The sequence below is a fragment of the Oryzias latipes genome, chromosome 22, assembly GCF_053564925.1.
Source record: "Oryzias latipes strain Hd-rR chromosome 22, Olatipes_Hd-rR_3.1".
NCBI lineage: Eukaryota > Metazoa > Chordata > Actinopteri > Beloniformes > Adrianichthyidae > Oryzias > Oryzias latipes.
Window position 1 is genome coordinate 30,582,501 of NC_136258.1, and position 22,759 is coordinate 30,605,259.

At 46.7% G+C, this 22,759-nt stretch overlaps 3 protein-coding genes across 5 annotated transcripts in view; all 3 read right to left on the reverse strand.

Moving 5' to 3' along the window:
• mapre3a (microtubule-associated protein, RP/EB family, member 3a) overlaps positions 1–905 on the reverse strand; it is a 28,039-nt gene extending 27,134 nt beyond the window's left edge. For 2 of the 3 annotated variants that reach the window (XM_023951400.2, XM_023951401.2), the window contains exon 1: positions 750–904. In XM_023951400.2, coding sequence (XP_023807168.1) covers positions 750–849 — 100 coding nt within the window. In that variant the 5' untranslated portion in view covers positions 850–904. Of the gene's footprint in view, positions 1–749 lie in introns of all 3 variants that reach the window. The other variant, XM_023951402.2, reaches the window with a different exon arrangement.
• Positions 906–1,557: 652 nt separating this feature from the next.
• On the reverse strand, positions 1,558–8,780 carry LOC101160618 (protein NLRC3). The gene is made up of 6 exons (XM_004084466.5): positions 8,641–8,780; positions 8,380–8,530; positions 6,666–6,734; positions 6,315–6,538; positions 4,357–6,074; positions 1,558–2,526 (listed from the first exon to the last, which is right to left on the reverse strand). Exons 2-6 carry the CDS (start codon positions 8,499–8,501, stop codon positions 2,497–2,499), a joined length of 2,163 nt encoding a protein of 720 aa, XP_004084514.1. The 5' UTR covers positions 8,502–8,530; positions 8,641–8,780; the 3' UTR covers positions 1,558–2,496.
• Positions 8,781–9,319: 539 nt separating this feature from the next.
• LOC105357549 (uncharacterized) lies at positions 9,320–15,951 on the reverse strand. The gene is made up of 4 exons (XM_011492695.3): positions 14,560–15,951; positions 12,830–13,024; positions 10,445–10,655; positions 9,320–10,293 (listed from the first exon to the last, which is right to left on the reverse strand). Exons 1-4 carry the CDS (start codon positions 15,275–15,277, stop codon positions 10,059–10,061), a joined length of 1,359 nt encoding a protein of 452 aa, XP_011490997.1. The 5' UTR covers positions 15,278–15,951; the 3' UTR covers positions 9,320–10,058.
• Positions 15,952–22,759: the final 6,808 nt, after the last annotated feature.

The following is a 22,759-nucleotide window of genomic DNA, read 5'->3' on the forward strand; positions in this document are numbered from 1 at the left end:
AACATGAAGATGCTGGTTCTGGTTCTGGAGCCTCGTGAAAACCATCATGGAAGCTGTTTCAGCTGCTGCAGCTCCAGGTCCATGTTGGAGCCAGACGACACCGATTGGTCCGAGTCATTGCTTCTATGGCAACTTCTTTGGCCAATCAGGAAGGAGCTTGGTCCACGTCCGAAGCTCAGGAGAATCTGTCAAAATGCTCGAGGTTGGGGGGGGGGGGGGGGCAGCAGGCTCCACCTACTTTACTGAGGCATCTGATTGGTCAGTTTTTAACCTGAACTACAAAAAAAAGTATCCTGAAAAAAGAGAAGTACCAGATCCAGAACAGTTTTTCTGACCAATAGAACAGCTGTTGATGTCTCTACAGATGTCTGTGGGATTTTGGCTTCTTGGAGCCACTTCCTGTTTGGAACGCCAGGGGGCGGGGCCACTCTGTCCAGGTCTTTTTTTAATTGGCATTTTTCAATAAACACATGAGTACAGACACGCATATAAATACCTTTCTGCTATTCAATGACCACAGCATGACCCCCCTCACACACCATGACCCCCCCCCCCCCTCGCAGTAGACCTCTCCTGGACGGGATGACTGGACAAAGCTCCACAGGGCGGGAACAATGCGGCCCCCCCGATCCCCGCACCACCAGACTGAGCGGGGCGGGACGTCCACGCCCGCGCGGGGGAGAAGCGGACTCCCCCTCGTGGGTGATGTCTACGGGTCATGCGGCGCTCGGGTCCTCGCGGACACTCACCGTCTGCGAAGGGGGGGGGGTCACGCGGAGATGCTTCCGTCGATGTCTCGCGCAGCGCTTTGCTAGCTTGGAGGCTGTAACTACCCTGCGCAGCGCGCATGCGCGCGGCTCGTGCTCGTCAGGCAGTTGACTGTGAATGAGAAGTGGACATAGCGACCCCCCCCCCGTCCCGTTCCTAACAGGAAGTCCCCCCCCCCAGGAAGCCCAAATGCTCCCTTTATCATCCAGTGGTTAACAGCTGTTCTGTAGCAGTTATGAAAACACTGTCTGGATAAAAGAGTCCAGCAGAACCGAACCGATGAAGAAGAGCAGCTCAGACAGGAAACCCAATAGACAGAAGCTCCAGACATCCCTTCTGCTTTCATTAATTCATTAATTCTCTTTTTCTACTACGGTAACTCCTATTTACTCAGTAACAGATGATACATTATAATCCACATCTTCCTGGTCTTTGGACGTTTTCATACCTGGATGTGTAAATGATTTTATTCACTGGAACCATAAACTTCATTAGCAGCACATTTGAAGGAAAAATTACACATTTATTTAAATTCAGTTTTAACCCAGAAACATTTGAACATTTAGATGTAACCAATAAAGTTCCCAGTTTCTTCATTGTATTTTTAAAATGTGGAATTTTCTGGAAGTTGCTTAATTTTAAGCTATTTATCAAATTCCTCAATTCTCTGGAATGCTTGTTGTTGAATAAGATTGTAAAAATTAAATGAATGGGGGAGCTGGACGTCTTTAAAAAAGCATTGGAGCTGGTTATTCTATGGCACCATAGAAGGCCTTCCATGAGGAAAAGTCAGGGCAATGCAATCTTTATTATACATTATAGCAATAGAAACAGTTAAACATAATTATTATCCACTAAAACGTTGTATTGTATGTCGATTTTCCCCTGTTGTCTGTAAAAGTTTCTCTTTTTGTCAGGCACATTTTTTGGGGGATTGTCCCAAAGTCTCTGTGTTTTAGGATTTGCAGATGTGACACAGGCATGTTGGGGAAAATGTTACTTTATCTGCACATAGGATGATGTTTATCAACCTTCCATTCCAGTGAAACATATCTCATAATTATAATTATTATATTGGAAAAATATTATATACACAAGAGAAAAAGAACAAATTTACAGAATCAGATTTCAAAATATATTTGGCCTTTACAGAAAAGTAAAAAATATAAAATCACAACTTGTCAGCAACAATTAGACTAATCAAATCTATTAAGTTAATTATTTCTAATCACCAGACCTCTTAAGTTGAATTATTTTTTATAAATCATTGTTTTATGTTGGGTTGATTACTTTTTTATAAGATGAGGTGAAACTTTTTATACTTTGATTTGTTAGAAGAAGAAAAAAAATTTAGAAAGTGAATCCAAAGTAAAATCAAACATCTGAGAAAGCCTCTTGGAAAAAGCGGTGAAGCGTCTTCAATGTAAAAGATCAATTTCAAACCTTTTTCTTTCTTCATCTCTGAGGAAAAAACATTCACTTTCTTTAAATCGAGCCTTCAGGACACCAAAGTCATGCAGGGGGAAAGAAAAAGACTAAACTCTGTCACCAAGATTTACTTATGTGGACATTTCCATTACAGTCAGATCTGTACGTCTGCAGCTGGTAGACGTCAGGCTCACCACACAGAGGCGCTGTCCATCAATGAACAAAAGACATTTAGTTCTAGCAGGTTCCTCCTGGATTTCTTCTGATCTCTTTAGGGCTGTTACCTTGCCCGCTTCAACCTCAGGTGCTCACCTTCACGATGACCTCCACCTGCAGATGAACCATCATCAAACAGTGCTCCTCATCATCAGTTATGAAGACCAGCAGCAGATCCAGGACAACAGGGATGGAACAATGGGGGTGGTCATAGTGGTGGGGTTGGTCAGATCAGACCCCGAGTTCAGGTTCCGTATCAGACCCCGAGTTCAGGTTCCGTATCAGACCTGAGTTCAGGTTCCGTATCAGCCCCCGAGTTCAGGTTCGGATCAGACCCCGAGTTCAGGTTCGGATCAGACCCCGAGTTCAGGTTCTGATCAGACCCGGAGTTCAGGTTCCGTATCAGACCCGGAGTTCAGGTTCCGATCAGACCCCGAGTTCAGGTTCTGATCAGACCCCGAGTTCAGGTTTTGTATCAGACCCCGTGTTCAGCTTCGGATCAGACCCCGAGTTCAGGTTCTGATCAGACCCCGAGTTCAGGTTCCGATCAGACCCGGAGTTCAGGTTCCGTATCAGACCCGGAGTTCAGGTTCCGATCAGACCCCGAGTTCAGGTTCTGATCAGACCCCGAGTTCAGGTTTTGTATCAGACCCCGTGTTCAGCTTCGGATCAGACCCCGAGTTCAGGTTCCGTATCAGACCCCGAGTTCAGGTTTTGTATCAGACCCCGTGTTCAGCTTCGGATCAGACCCCGAGTTCAGGTTCTGATCAGACCCCGAGTTCAGGTTCCGATCAGACCCGGAGTTCAGGTTCCGTATCAGACCCGGAGTTCAGGTTCCGATCAGACCCCGAGTTCAGGTTTTGTATCAGACCCCGTGTTCAGCTTCGGATCAGACCCGGAGTTCAGGTTCCGATCAGACCCCGAGTTCAGGTTCCGTATCAGACCCCGAGTTCAGGTTTTGTATCAGACCCCGTGTTCAGCTTCGGATCAGACCCCGAGTTCAGGTTCCGATCAGACCCCGAGTTCAGGTTCCGTATCAGACCCCGAGTTCAGGTTCCGATCAGACCCCGAGTTCAGGTTCCGATCAGACCCCGAGTTCAGGTTCCGTATCAGACCCCGAGTTCAGGTTCCGTATCAGACCCCGAGTTCAGGTTCCGTATCAGACCCCGAGTTCAGGTTCCGTATCAGACCTGAGTTCAGGTTCCGTATCAGCCCCCGAGTTCAGTTTCGGATCAGACCCCGAGTTCAGGTTCGGATCAGACCCCGAGTTCAGGTTCTGATCAGACCCGGAGTTCAGGTTCCGTATCAGACCCGGAGTTCAGGTTCCGATCAGACCCCGAGTTCAGGTTCTGATCAGACCCCGAGTTCAGGTTTTGTATCAGACCCCGTGTTCAGCTTCGGATCAGACCCCGAGTTCAGGTTCCGATCAGACCCGGAGTTCAGCTTCGGATCAGACCCGGAGTTCAGGTTCCGATCAGACCCCGAGTTCAGTGCCGTATCAGACCCCGAGTTCAGGTTTTGTATCAGACCCCGTGTTCAGCTTCGGATCAGACCCCGAGTTCAGGTTCCGATCAGACCCCGAGTTCAGGTTCCGATCAGACCCCGAGTTCAGGTTCCGATCAGACCCCGAGTTCAGGTTCCGATCAGACCCCGAGTTCAGGTTCCGTATCAGACCCCGAGTTCAGGTTCCGTATCAGACCCCGAGTTCAGGTTCCGTATCAGACCCCGAGTTCAGGTTCCGTATCAGACCCCGAGTTCAGGTTCCGTATCAGACCCCGAGTTCAGGTTCCGTATCAGACCCCGAGTTCAGGTTCCGTATCAGACCCCGAGTTCAGGTTTTGTATCAGACCCCGTGTTCAGCTTCGGATCAGACCTGGAGTTCAGGTTTGGATCCAGGAGGAGCTGCAAATATGGGAAGACCTGAACCATCAAAGCTGGACTCACCGTGGTCTTTTTCCGCCTCTGGTGACATCTTTTGGTGATGTTGTACTTCTTCAGGTACAGGTCGTCTTCAGAAGCATGCAGCATGTGGATCAGCAGTGGGACGTGGACCTCCAGCAGCTCCTTCTCTGACTTACTCTCCAGCTTGAGGAAGCGCTGGATATGCTGAGGCAGTGACAGCTCCTTCACGTTCATCAGAGTGTGGTAGATGCTCAGGCTTTGGTCAGAAATCAGGTTCTCGTAGCTCATCTTTTGCAGCTGGTTGAGGGCGGTCAAGATGACTTCAGACTTGGTGTCTGGGCGACCAATCAGGCTTTTGAGGAAGTTCTGGATGAAGTGCACAGAGAGGCCATGCAGGAAGCAAACAAATGGGTCCAGATGCCGGTTTTTGCTCTGCAGGGGGGTCTGTAGGGCTTTGCTCACAAACACATCCAGAGGAGACTTGCTTGGGCCGTCCCCATCCCCAGGATGCTCCTGCAACGTCTCAGTCTCCCTGCCACGGTAGGAGTTGAAGACATAAACTGCAGCCAGGAACTCCTGGGTCCTCAGACGGATGAAGCAGTAAGCGGGGTCCTTGCAGGCATTTTTCCTCTTTCTGGAGATGTTTGTGAAGACGTCAGAGTACAGCGGAGCATCTTTGACACTGATGCCGTACTCCACCATGTCAGAGGCGTAGAAGATCAGGTGTCCCTTCTGCAGCTGCTCAAAGGCCAGTTTACCAAGAACCTTGATGACCTTCTTTATGTCTGGATAATTCTCAGCCTTGTCTGGATACTTCTCACAGTTGCGTTTGCTCTGAAGCAACAGAAAGTTGATGTACATGTCACCGATGTTCTTGGGAAACTCCTCTTCCTCTCCGCTCTTCATCAGGTCCTCCAGTACCTTAACCGTGATGCGGCAGAAGTTTGGGAGGTGACACATCCTGTGGAGGTTTTCATACGTTCTCACATGGGAGATGACCCTGTTGGCTTGCTCCTTATTCTTGATCCTCTTCCGGAAATAGGCTTCCTTGTTGGCGTCTGTGAACCCTCTGATCTCTGTCACCAACCCAACAAACTTGGCAGGAATCCGCCCAGCTGCTGCTGGTCTAGTGGTGATCCAGATCTGAGCTAAAGGAAGCAGGTTCCCCTTGATCAGGTTTGTCAGCAGAACGTCCAGCGAGGTCTCCGTCCAAATGTCACTCAGGGTCTCATTCTTTTTGAAGTCCAGAGGAAGCTGACACTCATCCAGACCATCCAAGATCAGCAGAATCCGAAATTCGTCAAAAGAGGTGATTCCAGAATGTTTGATGTCCCCAAAGGTATCATGGAGGAGGTCAACAAAGTTCAGTTTTAGATCCTTCTGCTTGTTTAGTATTTTGAACATGAATGGAAACACAAAGTGGATGTCCTCTGTGTCTCTGCGTCCGGCCCAGTCCAGCGTGAACTTCTGAGTTAATATGCTCTTCCCGACACCAGGAGCTCCTTTCGTCAGAACTATTTTGGCTGACGTGTCCCTTCCAGGCTTCAGTACATCTTCCATTCTGATGTTTCTTCGCATTCTGGGTTTCTTTCTGGACAAGGTTCTGACTTCTTTGTGCTGATGATCATTCCTGGCCTCTGAGACTTGCAGCTCTATGAAGATGTCATTCAAGAAGATTTGATCCTCAGGAATCAAGTTAAAGACGTCCATGAAGTTCCTCAGAACCAGCTTAAGGGTTTCCCAACACTCCGAGTGGACTCCTGCATGAAGGAACACCAGATCAGACCAGAAAGACCCAGAAGAAAGCAGGACGGTTTCTGAGAACCTAAAACCTGCTTCCCTCCAGCGCTTATCCTGGAGTCACCAGCAGGTGGAGCCTGAGCGCCTCACCTGAGTCACCTGACTCTGACAAAGACTGGTTCTACAACAAAACCTGAAAAATCTGAAGGGTTCTGCTTCGTCTGGTTGGAGCAGAAAGACCTGATCTGAGCTGGTCTTACTTCTGCTGTGGTCGGACGTCTGGATTCTAGCTCCACTGTCAGATTCTGCAGCGCACTGGAAGCAGGAGCAGCGAGCCGCAGCAGACCGCTGCCGGTGGGAGGCGATGCAGTGCCTGCAGAACCAATGCCCGCAGCCCAGACAGAGCGGATCCTTCAGGACGTCCTGACACAAGGGGCAGGAGGAAGGCCGCTCCTCCATCCACACAGCCCTCCTCTTCCTCTTTCTGTGGAGGAGTACAAACCGTCAGCAGCATCTGTGTGTCTTCTGGCTGGGATGGTTGTTGAGGTTCTGAGCTCCAGTGGAGCAAGAATCTAAATGTGTTTAGCTGCAGGTTCTGAGAATGGACTCACAGATCTTCAGAGGCCTCAGTCTCCATGGATCCACAGGCAGACGGTTCCTCTGGGACGAGCTGCTGCTCTCTGCAAACACAAACATGGCAGGTTCTGAGTCGGACGAGGACAGTGGGAGAACTGAGCAGAACACCGTTTGGATGACCGTGGTTCTGCATGAAGGAACCGCTCCAGAAATCCAAAGAGACGGTTAGAAGTTCCTGCATAAACGGTCGTCAGTTTAGCCACTGAACTGCTGAGTTTCTGATCTTCTGCTGCAGGGAGGGGCATTGGGAGATCTGGAGAGGGGAGATCAGGTTGGAAGGACTAGCGGAGATTTCACGAGGACATTAGATCATCTGCTTAGGTCTCCTTTGAAGTTCAGCTGGTCACCTGCAGCTCAAAGAATCATTTTATTTTATTTAACCAGGAAAGTCCCATTGAGATGAAAAACCTCTTTTCCAAGGGAGTCCTGGCCAACAGGCAGCACATTTCAATACAAACAAACATCATTAAAGTCACAGAAGTCATGAGAAGCAGTTGTACATTATTGTTTCAGCCTCTGATGCTTTGAGCTTACTCTTAAAAACATTTAAAGATACCAGTTCAGTTAGTTTCCAGGTTTTCTGCAGCATTTTCCAAGCAAAAGGAGCAGAGTGAACGAAGGCTTTTTTCCAGCTCTGTGCAGCAAATAGAACACAAAGCAACAACTGATTCCACACTTCTTGTGATTAAGGAACAAATGTAGGGAGGCAGTAATCCAAGGCCTTGTAAATCAAAGTGTACCAATGTTCCTGTATTCTGGATTACAAGTCACAGTGAAGCGTCAGGGAAGCATGACACATGGGGTCAACCGTTTGGAGACATGAAGACGAGGCATTCTTGTACACAATATCACCATAATCCAGCACAGATAGAGAAGCTGCAGCGACAAGACGCTTTTTTACTTCAAAAGAAAAACACAACTTATTACAAAAGAAAACGTGTGTTATTCTATGAGAGGTCTAAAGGTGAGGGAGTCATCAATCCAGACACCAAGGTACTTGTATTCGTGAACCACCTCTATGCCATTTCCATCCAAGGTGGAATTGTTAAGGGAACAACATTAGCTTAGTCTTCTCAGCATTGAGAACTAATTTTAACTGAAGAAGTGATGCTGAATAGCATCAGAGACATTTTGACCCTAGTCATTGATGTACAAAATCAATAGTAGGAAACGGAGCCGTGTGCCCCCCCCCTGTGGACAGTAACACATTTTGGATAAAACACATACATTTATTGGCCTGTAGTTAGTCAGTATGGATGGATCACCTCCCTTTAATAAAGAAAAAACAAAAGCTGATTTCCAAACTGATGGAATTTCTGTAGTTTTGATTGAAAGATTAACAGGAATTGTGAATCAAATCTGCTGCCCCGGAGCTTTTCTGTGATCCAATGCCTTCAGCAGAGTCAGAGGAACAAAGTGAAATGGGTCCCCAGGAAACATGGGGGGGGGTTTGATGAGGACATTCCTGTAGAATCAAACCAGGAACCTGAGGATAAAAATGCTCCCTTAAGGAATTCAGGACTTCAGTTTTATCATTAACTAGGACTGAACCTTTAACAACAGAAGTAGGAGGGGATCAGTTTAGTCCCAGAGAGACTGGATCACTCTAAGGTGCTCAGCAGTGACACACACAAATATTCTGTGTGGCCTTTTTTATAACAGAAGTAGACTTATTCCAATCAATCTTACTCTGAGGCTGAAGGTTCGGGCTGACCCTCGAAGGCTGCAGATTCTGATTTGGATGGGTCCATCTCTATGCTTGGTTCTGAAGAACCCAATGTCACCTCGTTCTCTGAAGAACCCATCTTCATTAATCAGCTTAAGGTGTCGACCCAAAGAGCTGATGAACAAACACACAAAGACGATTGAACATTTGCACACAGACACACAAACACAAGAAAAGGAAACACAACTGCTGTGTCCAGCAATGGGTTCTGGTGTCAGGCTTACCTGCTTCCTGGTTCCGTCAGTAAAATGGAGCTGTGCCTCTGAAGGCTGCAGTTTCCGGGTTCTTGTCTGTAATAATACACCTGGTTCACCTGAGCAGTGCGGCTCCTCCCACTGTTGCGTAAGAGATCACATGACTGCAGTGCACTGTGGGTGATCTAACCTGCAGCTCAGAGAAATCAAGTTCTGCAGACAGAACCGAGTCTAAGGAACAAATGAATCCAAGAAAAAGTCTCTCAAAAAACGTTTTTATTTCCTACCGAAAGAATCTGCAGAGTTTCATTACGTTTTAGAAGGTTTTTCTGAGCTTCATGGGGGGGGGGTCACAGTCCAGTTAGAATGGACAAAGGTCTCCATGGAAGGGGGGGGGTCTCCTCCAGGTGTGGGAACCTCTGCAGGATGTTAATATGAAGTTTTATTTCCCTTTTAGGTAGGAATGGGGGCCAGGGGGCGGGGCAGGCAGCTGATTGACATTCTGGGACACTTATCCCCCCAAAACTGCCTCCAGCTGTGAAAAGCTGCTGAGTCGAACACAGATCCTGCAGCAGCTGAGACGTTCTGAGAGTTCTCCTGTTGTTTTGGACGTTCTTCCTGTTCCTGGAATACGAGTTTCTCTCTCCATGTTCCTTCACTGCAGACGTCGTTTCACTGAACGCGGTCCACGGACAATAAACAACTCAGATTTTTGATCATCCATTTTATTCTTGGAGATTTTCTGATTTTTCTGGTCTTTCATTTATGGTTTCACATTTGCACCCGGGGGCGGCATAGCCCCCCCCCATGAACCAGGAAAACTATGCAGCTGAGGCTTTGCTCAAGAGTACCAAGGTGATCATTCCCAAACATAGTGAGTACCAGAATTTACCAAATGCTGCAGAATCTGTATCAGAGACCTGGACAAAGCGAGTGTGACCCCCCCCCCCCCCCCCGGCCATAGAAAATGCCGTACCTCCAGCTCCTACCAAATTAAGCCATTTCAGTACCTCAGGAGAATCTGTTAATCAAATGTTTGAAGTTGGGGCAGCAGGCTCCACCTACTTTTACTGAACCATCTGATTGGTCAGTTTATAACTTGAACTAAAAGGATTATGAAAAAGATGTTTAAAGATGTTTAAAGAGTGTATACCAGATCCAGAACGGTTCTTCTGACCAATAGAACAACTGAGGAACAGCTGCTTCTTTCTCTATAGACGTCTACGGGATTTTGGCTTCTTGGAGCCACTTCCTGTTTGGAACGCCAGGGGGGGAGGAGTCACTATGTCCAGTTCTCGTATCCAGTCAATGGTAGCAAAGGGAACATTAATCAATTGAACCCATGTTAAAAAGTCTGGTGTTCTCCCAGAAACAGCTTTAAAAAAACATTTGATCAGGATATCAGAAGGTCATGTGGTGATGTCAGAGTCTGCGCAGCTGCAGACACATCATATGCAGTCACAGCTGAGAGTGTTGCTGCGGGAGCTGGTGATCACCTGCACTCTGTGATTGGTCTGCTGCTGCAACTTTTGGATGAGCTGCAGCAGATGAGGACTGGACTCATAGAGGACCCAGCTGGGGTCTTTTGGGTTGGGCCTATGATACACGTCCAGGATTTCCACTGTGTGGAGATGTTTCATTTCCTGCAGAAACAGGAAGTCCTCCTCCAATACGCCATGATGCCTGCAAAGAGACGTGTAAACAATAAGAACCAGAACCTCCATAACAAAAACATCTGACAACACAGAAACCAACATTTGATTAAAAAAAAGTTAGAGATGAGAAGAATTTTGGAAACATTTCTCAGCGGGACACCTAGCTTGCAGCGTCTCACCTGATAGCCAGCGTTTTCAGGTGAGGAAAGAGTTGAGGAAGGAGCTTAATCAAGCTAGAAGATGATCCCCAAGGCTCTAGATGGAGGTGCTCCAGGTTAGGAGCCCTTGCTGAGACGACCTGCAGGTCTTCAGTCTGAAGATCTACACTGAGGGTCAGGCTGAGCAGAGAGGAAGGCAGGAAGTCTGCGTATGCTGCCAGAGGATGGCCTCCTGTTGGACAAACACACCTGTTCTCAATGCTGCTGTGCTTATGTGGTGACATGTTTCCAGGATGTGTTTACACGTTCACATATTTACAAGTCTACATGTAAATGTCGTTATATGTTGACCTGTTGACGTGTTTGTGTTTTTATGTGTTTAAATGTTGACGTGTTTATGTGTTGACGTGTTTATGTGTTGACGTGTTGATGTGTTTGTGTTGACGTGTTTATGTGTTGACGTGTTTATGTGTTTATGTGTTTAAGTGTTGACGTGTTTATGTGTTGACGTGTTTGTGTTTTTATGTGTTTAAATGTTGACGTGTTTATATGTTGACGTGTTTAAGTGTTGACGTGTTTAAGTGTTGACGTGTTTAAGTGTTGACGTGTTTATGTGTTGACGTGTTTAAATGTTGACGTGTTTATATGTTGACGTGTTTAAATGTTGACGTGTTTACATGTTGACGTGTTTAAGTGTTGACGTGTTTATGTGTTGACGTGTTTATGTGTTGACGTGTTTAAATGTTGACGTGTTTAAATGTTGACGTGTTTAAATGTTGACGTGTTTATATGTTGACGTGTTTAAATGTTGACGTGTTTATATGTTGACGTGTTTAAATGTTGACGTGTTTGTTGGACAAACACACCTGTTCTCAATGCTGCTGTGCTTATGTGGTGACATGTTTCCAGGATGTTTTTACACGTTCACATATTTACAAGTCTACATGTAAATGTCGTTATATGTTGACCTGTTGAAGTGTTTGTGTTTTTATGTGTTTAAATGTTGACGTGTTTAAATGTTGACGTGTTTAAATGTTGACGTGTTTATATGTTGACGTGTTTAAATGTTGACGTGTTTAAATGTTGACGTGTTTACATGTTGACGTGTTTACATGTTGACGTGTTTACATGTTGACGTGTTTACATGTTGACGTGTTTAAATGTTGACGTGTTTATATGCTGACGTGTTTATATGCTGACGTGTTTAAATGCTGCCGTGTTTAAATGTTGACGTGTTTATATGTTGACGTGTTTAAATGTTGACGTGTTTACATGTTGACGTGTTTAAATGTTGACGTGTTTATATGTTGACGTGTTTATATGCTGACGTGTTTAAATGCTGACGTGTTTACATGTTGACGTTTTTACATGTTGACGTGTTTACATGTTGACGTGTTTAAATGTTGACGTGTTTACATGTTGACGTGTTTAAATGTTGACGTGTTTACATTTTGACGTGTTTACATTTTGACGTGTTTACATGTTGACGTGTTTACATGTTGACGTGTTTACATGTTGACGTGTTTAAATGTTGACGTGTTTATATGTTGACGTGTTTAAATGTTGACGTGTTTATACGTTGACGTGTTTAAACGTTGACGTGTTTATATGTTGACGTGTATAAATGTTGCCGTGTTTAAATGTTGACGTGTTTATATGTTGACGTGTTTATATGTTGACGTGTTTATATGTTGACGTGTTTATATGTTGACGTGTTTACATGTTGACGTGTTTAAATGTTGACGTGTTTATATGTTGACGTGTATAAATGTTGCCGTGTTTAAATGTTGACGTGTTTATATGTTGACGTGTTTATATGTTGACGTGTTTATATGTTGACGTGTTTATATGTTGACGTGTTTACATGTTGACGTGTTTACATGTTGACGTGTTTATATGTTGACGTGTTTAAATGTTGACGTGTTTAAATGTTGACGTGTTTATATGTTGACGTGTATAAATGTTGCCGTGTTTAAATGTTGACGTGTTTATATGTTGACGTGTTTATATGTTGACGTGTTTATATGTTGACGTGTTTAAATGTTGACGTGTTTATATGTTGACGTGTTTACATGTTGACGTGTTTATATGTTGACGTGTTTATATGTTGACGTGTATTAATGTTGCCGTGTTTAAATGTTGACGTGTTTAAATGTTGACGTGTTTAAATGTTGACGTGTTTAAATGTTGACGTGTTTATCTGTTGACGTGTTTAAATGTTGACGTGTTTATATGTTGACGTGTTTAAATGTTGACGTGTTTAAATGTTGACGTGTTTATATGTTGACGTGTATTAATGTTGCCGTGTTTAAATGTTGACGTGTTTATCTGTTGACGTGTTTAAATGTAGACGTGTTTAAATGTTGACGTGTTTGCACGTTTACGTGTTGGAGAGTTGGGAGCTACCGTGCACACTGAGACTGGAGAGTTCAGGCAACGACGTCAGCCATGTCCGAAGGTGACAGTTGGGTCCAGGTACGGAGTACAGGTGCAGCACCGACAGGCTTTGTAGGCGGAGCAGAGGCTGCAGGACTTCCTGTGTCACCACGGCGTCATAATTGAGCAGCTGCAGATGCGACAGCTGCAGACCGGCGGTCCCCTCTGGAAGACAAAGTCAGCGTGAGGCCATCATGGCGGCGTTCCACTTTGCCTCCAAGGAAAATTCAGCAATAAATAATCAAATCGTTCCCATTCCACATGAGATCTCCAGTGTGGAGAAGTTTGATCTCTTTATCAAGCATCATTGGCCTCTGGTAGAGGACCTGAGCTTGTGTGAGAAACCACCTGTGGAAGGGTGAGGGGGCGTTTATATATGCATGTATATATAGACGCGCCCTCATAGCGCTTGATGGTTTTTGTGACTGCACTTGGGCACACTTTCAAAGTTTTCCCAAATTTTGGGACTGACCTTCATTTCTCAAGTAAGTAATGATGGTCACTTGTTTTTCTGTACTTAGCTGCTTTTTTCTTGCCATAATCCAAATTCTAACAGTGTATTCAGTAGGACTATCAGCTGTGGCACCAGCTGACTTCTGCACAACTTAACTGATGGTCCCAACCCCATTTATAAGGCAAGAAATCCCAATAATTAACCCTGACAGGCACACCTGTGAAGTAAAAACATTTCAGGTGACTACTTCTGGAAGTCCATCCAGAGAATGACAAGTGTAATCAAAGCAAAAGGTGGCTACTATGAAGAACCTACATTGTGACATATTCTCAGTTGTTTCACACTATTTTGTTATGTATATAATTCCACGTGTTCATTCATAGTTTTAATGCCTTCAGTGTGAATCTATAATTTTCATAGTCATGAAAATAAAGAAAACTCTTTAAATGAGAAGATGTGTCCACACCTTTGGTCTGAACTGTGTGTGTATATATATATATATATACATATATATATATATACACACACACTCATTTAATTACATCCTTTTCTGAGTTCATTCAGGATTTTCTTGACAGCAGAAACATTTTTCTCCCTGCATGTTTTCTGATTTTTCTCTTTTTTTGTTTTGGTGAGAAGGTTCCTCCTCCGGACGTCGGTCACAAGTCCTCATCTCAGGAGGAAACACCGGAGCTTCTTCTTCTAATTCCTGAGTAGTCAAAAAATAAAAAGCATGCTGAGCCACGGCGGTCCAGCTGAAACATCAGCTGCATCCTTGTGACTCCAGGTGATTCTGATCTACACGTGTCTACGCTTGGCGCTGCTCACCTGCAGTCCTCATCCTCTTTACGGTCTTCTTAAAGAATCCAGGCTGACAAGAAAAGGTTCATCATGGAGTCTGCAGGACAACAGAAGAACCTGCAGCCTCCTGCTCAGCTTTCCTTTTTCTACAGACGGATCTGTAGAAAAAGGAGCTCCTGAGAGAACCAGAACCAAGCAGTTTAATGATGAGCAGGTGACCCGCCAGCGTTCCTCTGAACCTTTCAAGTCCAGACGAAGTTCTTCTCTCTCCAGCTGCAGAGTTCCTGCATTTTTCCTAAAGAGGCTGTGGAACCTCTATCTATGTGGAACCAGCTGTTGGAGCAGAACTTTGGAACCTCACTGACGACCTTGGAGGGGTCATCAGTTCTTCCTCCTCCTCCTCAGTACTCTAGCTTAGTTAAACCACTCAGATGTTTCTGTTTACCTGGGGGGTGAGCCGGGTAGAAGAAGTCCCCCGCCAGTGTCTTGTAGGTTATCATGGTCCAGGACAGGTGTCTGAGCCGGGTCAGGTGACTGAGGATGCCGCTGAGGGTTCTGATTCTCAAACTGCCGTCATGATGCAGCTGCAGAGAGGTGAGCCTGCGCAGCTGAGTCACAGCAGCCAGCAGGTGAGCGGCCGGACAGGTGAGCTGCACCTTACACAAAGTGAGCTGTGTCAGCTGATCGCTGAGCGGAACCAGGAAGTCCAGTCTGCTGAGCGGCATGCAGCTGGATGTGAGGGACAGGCGCTGCAGCTGGACCAGGACCTGCAGCTCCCGGACCTCCAGCTCCATCCAGCGGTCCAGACGAAGCGAGTCCAATAGCGGCAGCCAGGAGGACAGCAGCTTCAGGTCCTTCTTCACACCTGCGCGCAGCCGCACCACACGCACCTGCCACCGGGCCAGGCTGCGCCAGAACCCACGGTTGTACCGGGACAGGTCCTTCAGGACCACGCTGAAGCCCTGCCATGAGACACTAGACTCGTCCAGCAGGCTCCGAAAATGGGAGCAGGTGCAGCGCATGCGCAGCTTGTCTTTCCAAGACAGGTAGCTGAAGATACGCAGCCACAGCTCAGCGGGAAGCCGCAGCGCCGCCATTATCAGGCCGCCAGCGGGGCTGTACCTGCGCAGGTGGGAGCGGGAGCCGCACCTGCGCAGGTACATGTCCGGGTCCGGCTCACGCGGACCACGACGGTGCTTCGCTTTCTCAGCCGGTCACAGACGTCTGCTTCCGCTGCCTCTCACAAACGTCTCGGTCCTGCAGGATCGGCGCTCAGATATGTTACCGAACCGTAATTTCGAGTCTGGGCGCATGCGCAGTCACTCGAAAAAGACAACCGGGCAGTTTATAAATGTGCGACGTCAAAGGTGGACTCCGCGAAAAAAAAAAGAAGGACGGAGCAATGAGTTCTATCACTAGAGGAGACATCACGTGGTTCCTCATGGGAGGAGAGCACCGCCATCTTGGTGAGGTCCAGTCACTGCTGCAGTGCAGCATGTGAACACATTTTTTGCATAATACCAGTTCATTGTTTGGGTTTCAACTGCTAAAATCAGAGAACTGAGTCCATGAAGGAGGAAATATATAATTTTACAGATAAGTATTATAATTTTTTTCTTTTAATGCTGCAGGGGCTTTATTAATAGAACACATGTTGACATGCATGATGCTGCAGTGCTATTATCAACATGCTGCATGATGTACGGATAATTTGCTGTCGACATAAATGTACATTTTATTTTTGCTAAACCTGTATACAGCATACTAGGATATTATAGTAATATAGATTTATACATTTCTGACTCAGTGACTGAACTTTTCTTGCAGGTTTCCAATGGATTCAGACTACAGGAAAAAGTGGACCTTAGCAATAGGCAAATACGACACGCCTACTAATTATGAGGCGGCAGTCAACACACTTGTGTTAATTTGGTGGCGGTGCTTTAAAAGCCCTCCTCCTCCCCGTACGGACTTTAACTCGTGCTGCCACGCCTGCTTGATTAGGGATTTGGTTCGGCTGTGTCTGTCCCTATATAAGGAACAGGGAGAGTGGATAGACAGCGGCTGCCTGCCTGGTATGTATGGCTGAAGCTCCTCTTTTTTGAAGGATGTAGGTCACATTTTACTCATTTACATTCTTTAACTACACTGACCAAAAATATAAACGCAACACTTTTGTTATTGCTCCCATTTTTTATGGTATAAACCTCAAAGATGTGAAACATTTTCCACATACACAAAATAACCAGTTCTCTGAAATATTGTTCACAAATCTGTCTAAATCTGTGATAGTGAGCACTTCTCCTTTGCCAAGACAATCCATCCCACCTCACAGGTGTGCCATATCAAGATGCTGATTAGACCGGGACGAATTTCGCGCGCCAAATTCGCCGACGTTTAACGCCTTGTGACTAAACAAAGGGCACCAATGTGAGTGTGCACACCGACGCGAAAAAACGCCACGCGTAAAAGCGTCATTTTTTTTAAAACGCCTCGGGTTCATTTTTTTGGTTTGACGCACCGCGTCGAAATCTATTCGACCAATGAGAATGGCGCTTTTGCACACGAGTCTGGAGCTTCTGAAGTTACAGTAAAGCACAACTTGGGGGCGCTCAAACACAAAACTGCCCTGCTGAGCACATATACCAGCGAAGAAGATAGACGCCAATTAGCGTCTACACTGCCGCGAAGAAATAATGACGGACATTCTAAAATATCCCCGAAAACGCTTGTGATACATTTTCAGCTCTTGTACCAGTCGATAAAACTCCCCATGTTCTTCTCTTCTTGTAACTATGGGATGTACCCAAAATCGGTGTATTTTCTGGCGTCTTTCATCATTCAACAGAACAATAATTTCTTCATCGCTGTAGCTACTGGTGCTGGAAATATTCATATTTTCTTTGATTCTGACAAGCGTGTAAATACTTGCTCTCTTCTTCTGAGTAAAAAGCGACTTTAAGACGCGTAAAGTGGCGCAGCGCCACCTTGTGTACAGGAGTATTTCTGTTTACATTAAGCGCCATCTAATGTCAGGGAATGAAATTGCATGTTCGCTCGGCTCATCGTCAGCGAAAATCGCCTGGGTGTGAACACAAAAAACGTGGCGAAAAACGCTGGCGAATAACGCCTGGCGAATATTCGTCCCGGTGTGTACGAGCCTTTAGACTGGCCACAAGAAAAGGCCTCTCTGAAATCTTCAGTTTTGTTTTATTGAGGGGGTCAGGGGACTTAGACAACCAGTCAGTATCTGGTGTGACCACCGTTTGCCTCATGAAGTGCGACACATCTCCTTCGCATAGAGTTGATCAGGTTGTCCATTGTGGCCTGTGGAATGTTGGTCCACTCTTCTTCATGGCTGTGCGAAGTTGCTGGATATTGGCAGGAACTGGAACACACTGTCGTTGTTCCATACGCCGATCCAGAGCATCCCAAACATGCTCAGTGGTTGACATGTCCGGTGAGTATGCTGGCCATGCAAGAACTGGGATGTTTTCAGCTTCCAAGAAGTGTGTCCAGATCCTTGCAACATGGGGCCGTGCATTATCATGCTACAATATGAGGTGATGTTGTTGGATGTACGGCACAACAATGGGCCCCCAGGATCTCGTCACGGTATCTCTGTGCATTCAAATGCCATCAATGAAATGCACCTGTGTTCTTCACCCATAACATATGCCTGCCCATACCATAACCCCACCACCACCATGGGCTACTCGATCCACAACATTGACATCAGAAAACCGCTCACCCACACGACGCCACACACGCTGTCTGCCATCTGCCCTGAACAGTGTAAACCGGGATTCATCCGTGAAGAGAACACCTCTCCAACGTGCCAGACGCCATCGCATGTGAGCATTTGCCCACTCAAGCCGGTTACGACGACGAACTGGAGTGAGGTCGAGACCTCGATGAGGACGACGAGCATGCAGATGAGCTTCCCTGAGACGGTTTCTGACAGTTTGTGCATAAATTCTGTGGTTATGCAAACCGATTGTTTCAGCAGCTGTCCGAGTGGCTGGTCTCAGACGATCTTGGAGGTGGACATGCTGGATGTGGAGGTCTTGGGCTGGTGTGGTTACACATGGTCTGCGGTTGTGAGGCCGGTCGGATGTGCTGCCGGAAACGCCTTTGAAGACGGCTTATGGTGGAGAAATGGACATTCAATTCCCTAGCAACAGCTCTGGTGGACATTCCTGCTATCAGCATGCCAATTGCACGCTCCCTGAAAACTTGCGACATCTGTGGCATTGTGCTGTGATACAACTGAAGATTTCAGAGTGGCCTTTTCTCGTGGCCAGTCTATGGCACACCTGTGCAATAATCATGCTGTCTAATCAGCATCTTGATATGGCACACCTGTGAGGTGGGATGGATTGTCTTGGCAAAGGAGAAGTGCTCACTATCACAGATTTACACAGATTTGTGAACAATATTTCAGAGAACTGGTTATTTTGTGTACGTGGAAAATGTTTCACATCTTTCAGTTCATACCATAAAAAATGGGAGCAATAACAAAAGTATTTCGTTTATATTTTTGGTCAGTGTAGATGATGTCTTGCAGATGTCATACGCCACTGCATGTTCTTTACTAGCGATGGGAATGAAGCTTTCCTTGGGGTTCATGTAATTGTGCCAGAAAAAAGAACCAACCATTCAGTGCTTTGCAACCACACAGAACAGCGGCATCTGGTGCCGGCCTGGACATATGCTTCAACTAAGCTTCTTGTAACACGTCATTGTGGAAATAATGAAAAAATGTAAAACAAAATTATTAAAAAACGTAAAACAACACAATGAGCTTTGTTTTTTTTGTGAGGAGTGCTTGACACAGCTAAACACACCTGAAGGAAATGCACACAAGGCAAAAACAAAAGAATTCACGAGTCATGAACCCCGGTAGACTCAATGCAGATGCCACGACTTTTCCACTAAGCTATCTCTTATATCTGCGACTAATGACAGCTAATGCCATTATATATTTGTAGAAGTGTTTCCTTTATGAATAACGTTCATTGTGTACTCTTATTAGGAGAAACCGATTTGAAGCGATCCTGAGCCACAGTACGTTTTTTACCAGGAACCATGGTAAAGTGCAATGAACTGACGCTGATTCCAATACAGAGGAGACGATAGAACTGGGTAGGAAACTTTCGGGATTCCTTTGTATTTACAGAGAATAGCCACAAGTGACATCTGAACCGTGGTTTGACCAAACGACACATTTGGCGCGTCATACATCAACCACGTGATCTGCGCTAGTTGACACAAGTCCCGAAACATTGTGCCGAACCCTGGAAGTTCCGCTAAAATGTCGGTTAGAGCGACACGCTTTAACTAAGCTCTCCAGAACTCGCCCCGGATTGTTACTAAAATAATTACTTTGGGACTGAGATACTTATCCCACTGACGAAGGTTTTCTCAATTTGGATTATTTTAATTCAAGTGAACCTTCCGGTGTTGTTGTTGAGACGGTGTTTAAAAAATGAAAAAAGCCGACGCTAAGATAGCAACAGTGCCACAGACGAGCACCACCGACCACGACTACACGCCGATGGAGGCAAGTAGCACTATGAAAAGGAAACCTGCTCCGAGTACCCCAACTAAAACTTCAGCTCCGCCTACTAAGATGAAAACTGTTCAAGAGTCTGCTTCATCTCTGAACGAAACTTTAATCACTGCCATTGAATAATTAACCTGCAGAATTGAAGACTTTGGACATCAGCTAAAAGAAAACTCCGTCATGGTGGCAAACATCTCCTGACTCGTGGAAATGAATGCAGCTCAGATCAAGGAATGCAAGGGGAAGATTAAAGAGATGGAAAAAGAAGTTCCACAACTTGTTAAAGAAAACAAGGATTTAAAAGAAAAAGTAACTGAAATGGAAAAATTCAAACGGCGATGGAACCTAAAGATTCAACGGTTAAAAGAAAGAGACGACGAGAACATCCGAGATGTCATCATTGGAATCCTGACCCAGATCGCTCCGGATTGGAAAGAGAAGATGTACATGGTGGTGGATTTGGTTCATCGGTTGGGGAGAAAGTAGGAGGGCAGACACCGACAGGTCATCACAGAGACTCCATCTGGAGAAAAACCAAGAATTGTTCAACCTGTAAGAATCTGGGAATCGTCTTCAAGGAGGATTTCTCCAAAGCTGACAGAGAAGCTCGAGCAGCAGGGAAACATGTGTACTACAGAGGAGCGGTGGGCTACATCACTCTGTACTACAGAGGAGCGGTGGGCTACATCACTCTGTACTACAGAGGAGCGGTGGACTACATCACTCTGTACTACAGAGGAGCGGTGGGCTACATCACTCTGTACTACAGAGGAGCGGTGGACTACATCACTCTGTACTACAGAGGAGCGGTGGGCTACATCACTCTGTACTACAGAGGAGCGGTGGACTACATCACTCTGTACTACAGAGGAGCGGTGGGCTACATCACTCTGTACTACAGAGGAGCGGTGGGCTACATCACTCTGTACTACAGAGGAGCGGTGGACTACATCACTCTGTACTACAGAGGAGCGGTGGGCTACATCACTCTGTACTACAGAGGAGCGGTGGGCTACATCACTCTGTACTACAGAGGAGCGGTGGACTACATCACTCTGTACTACAGAGGAGCGGTGGGCTACATCACTCTGTACTACAGAGGAGCGGTGGACTACATCACTCTGTACTACAGAGGAGCGGTGGGCTACATCACTCTGTACTACAGAGGAGCGGTGGACTACATCACTCTGTACTACAGAGGAGCGGTGGGCTACATCACTCTGTACTACAGAGGAGCGGTGGGCTACATCACTCTGTACTACAGAGGAGCGGTGGACTACATCACTCTGTACTACAGAGGAGCGGTGGGCTACATCACTCTGTACTACAGAGGAGCGGTGGGCTACATCACTCTGTACTACAGAGGAGCGGTGGGCTACATCACTCTGTACTACAGAGGAGCGGTGGGCTACATCACTCTGTACTACAGAGGAGCGGTGGGCTACATCACTCTGTACTACAGAGGAGCGGTGGGCTACATCACTCTGTACTACAGAGGAGCGGTGGGCTACATCACTCTGTACTACAGAGGAGCGGTGGGCTACATCACTCTGTACTACAGAGGAGCGGTGGGCTACATCACTCTGTACTACAGAGGAGCGGTGGGCTACATCACTCTGTACTACAGAGGAGCGGTGGGCTACATCACTCTGTACTACAGAGGAGCGGTGGGCTACATCACTCTGTACTACAGAGGAGCGGTGGGCTACATCACTCTGTACTACAGAGGAGCGGTGGGCTACATCACTCTGTACTACAGAGGAGCGGTGGGCTACATCACTCTGTACTACAGAGGAGCGGTGGGCTACATCACTCTGTACTACAGAGGAGCGGTGGGCTACATCACTCTGTACTACAGAGGAGCGGTGGGCTACATCACTCTGTACTACAGAGGAGCGGTGGGCTACATCACTCTGTACTACAGAGGAGCGGTGGGCTACATCACTCTGTAATACAGAGGAGCGGTGGGCTACATCACTCTGTACTACAGAGGAGCGGTGGGCTACATCACTCTGTACTACAGAGGAGCGGTGGACTACATCACTCTGTACTACAGAGCAGCGGTGGGCTACATCACTCTGTACTACAGAGCAGCGGTGGGCTACATCACTCTGTACTACAGAGGAGCGGTGGGCTACATCACTCTGTACTACAGAGGAGCGGTGGGCTACATCACTCTGTACTACAGAGGAGCGGTGGGCTACATCACTCTGTACTACAGAGGAGCGGTGGGCTACATCACTCTGTACTACAGAGGAGCGGTGGGCTACATCACTCTGTACTACAGAGGAGCGGTGGGCTACATCACTCTGTACTACAGAGGAGCGGTGGACTACATCACTCTGTACTACAGAGGAGCGGTGGGCTACATCACTCTGTACTACAGAGGAGCGGTGGGCTACATCACTCTGTACTACAGAGGAGCGGTGGGCTACATCACTCTGTACTACAGAGGAGCGGTGGGCTACATCACTCTGTACTACAGAGGAGCGGTGGGCTACATCACTCTGTACTACAGAGGAGCGGTGGGCTACATCACTCTGTACTACAGAGGAGCGGTGGGCTACATCACTCTGTACTACAGAGGAGCGGTGGGCTACATCACTCTGTACTACAGAGGAGCGGTGGGCTACATCACTCTGTACTACAGAGGAGCGGTGGGCTACATCACTCTGTACTACAGAGGAGCGGTGGGCTACATCACTCTGTACTACAGAGGAGCGGTGGACTACATCACTCTGTACTACAGAGGAGCGGTGGGCTACATCACTCTGTACTACAGAGGAGCGGTGGACTACATCACTCTGTACTACAGAGGAGCGGTGGGCTACATCACTCTGTACTACAGAGGAGCGGTGGGCTACATCACTCTGTACTACAGAGGAGCGGTGGGCTACATCACTCTGTACTACAGAGGAGCGGTGGGCTACATCACTCTGTACTACAGAGGAGCGGTGGGCTACATCACTCTGTACTACAGAGGAGCGGTGGACTACATCACTCTGTACTACAGAGGAGCGGTGGGCTACATCACTCTGTACTACAGAGGAGCGGTGGGCTACATCACTCTGTACTACAG

Excerpts from the sequence above, each read along its gene's own strand:
- LOC101160618 (XM_004084466.5), bottom strand. The coding sequence starts at position 8,501 with ATGAAGATGGGTTCTTCAGAGAACGAGGTGACATTGGGTTCTTCAGAA. Across the intron at positions 6,735-8,379 it reads CCCGAACCTTCAGCCTCAGA|AGAGCAGCAGCTCGTCCCAG; the intron begins GTAAGATTGATT and ends TTGTGTTTGCAG. Across the intron at positions 6,075-6,314 it reads GACGTCCGACCACAGCAGAA|GAGTCCACTCGGAGTGTTGG; the intron begins GTAAGACCAGCT and ends TCCTTCATGCAG.
- LOC105357549 (XM_011492695.3), bottom strand. The coding sequence starts at position 15,277 with ATGTACCTGCGCAGGTGCGGCTCCCGCTCCCACCTGCGCAGGTACAGC. Across the intron at positions 13,025-14,559 it reads CTACCCGGCTCACCCCCCAG|AGGGGACCGCCGGTCTGCAG; the intron begins GTAAACAGAAAC and ends TTTGTCTTCCAG. Across the intron at positions 10,294-10,444 it reads CTGAAAACGCTGGCTATCAG|GCATCATGGCGTATTGGAGG; the intron begins GTGAGACGCTGC and ends GTCTCTTTGCAG.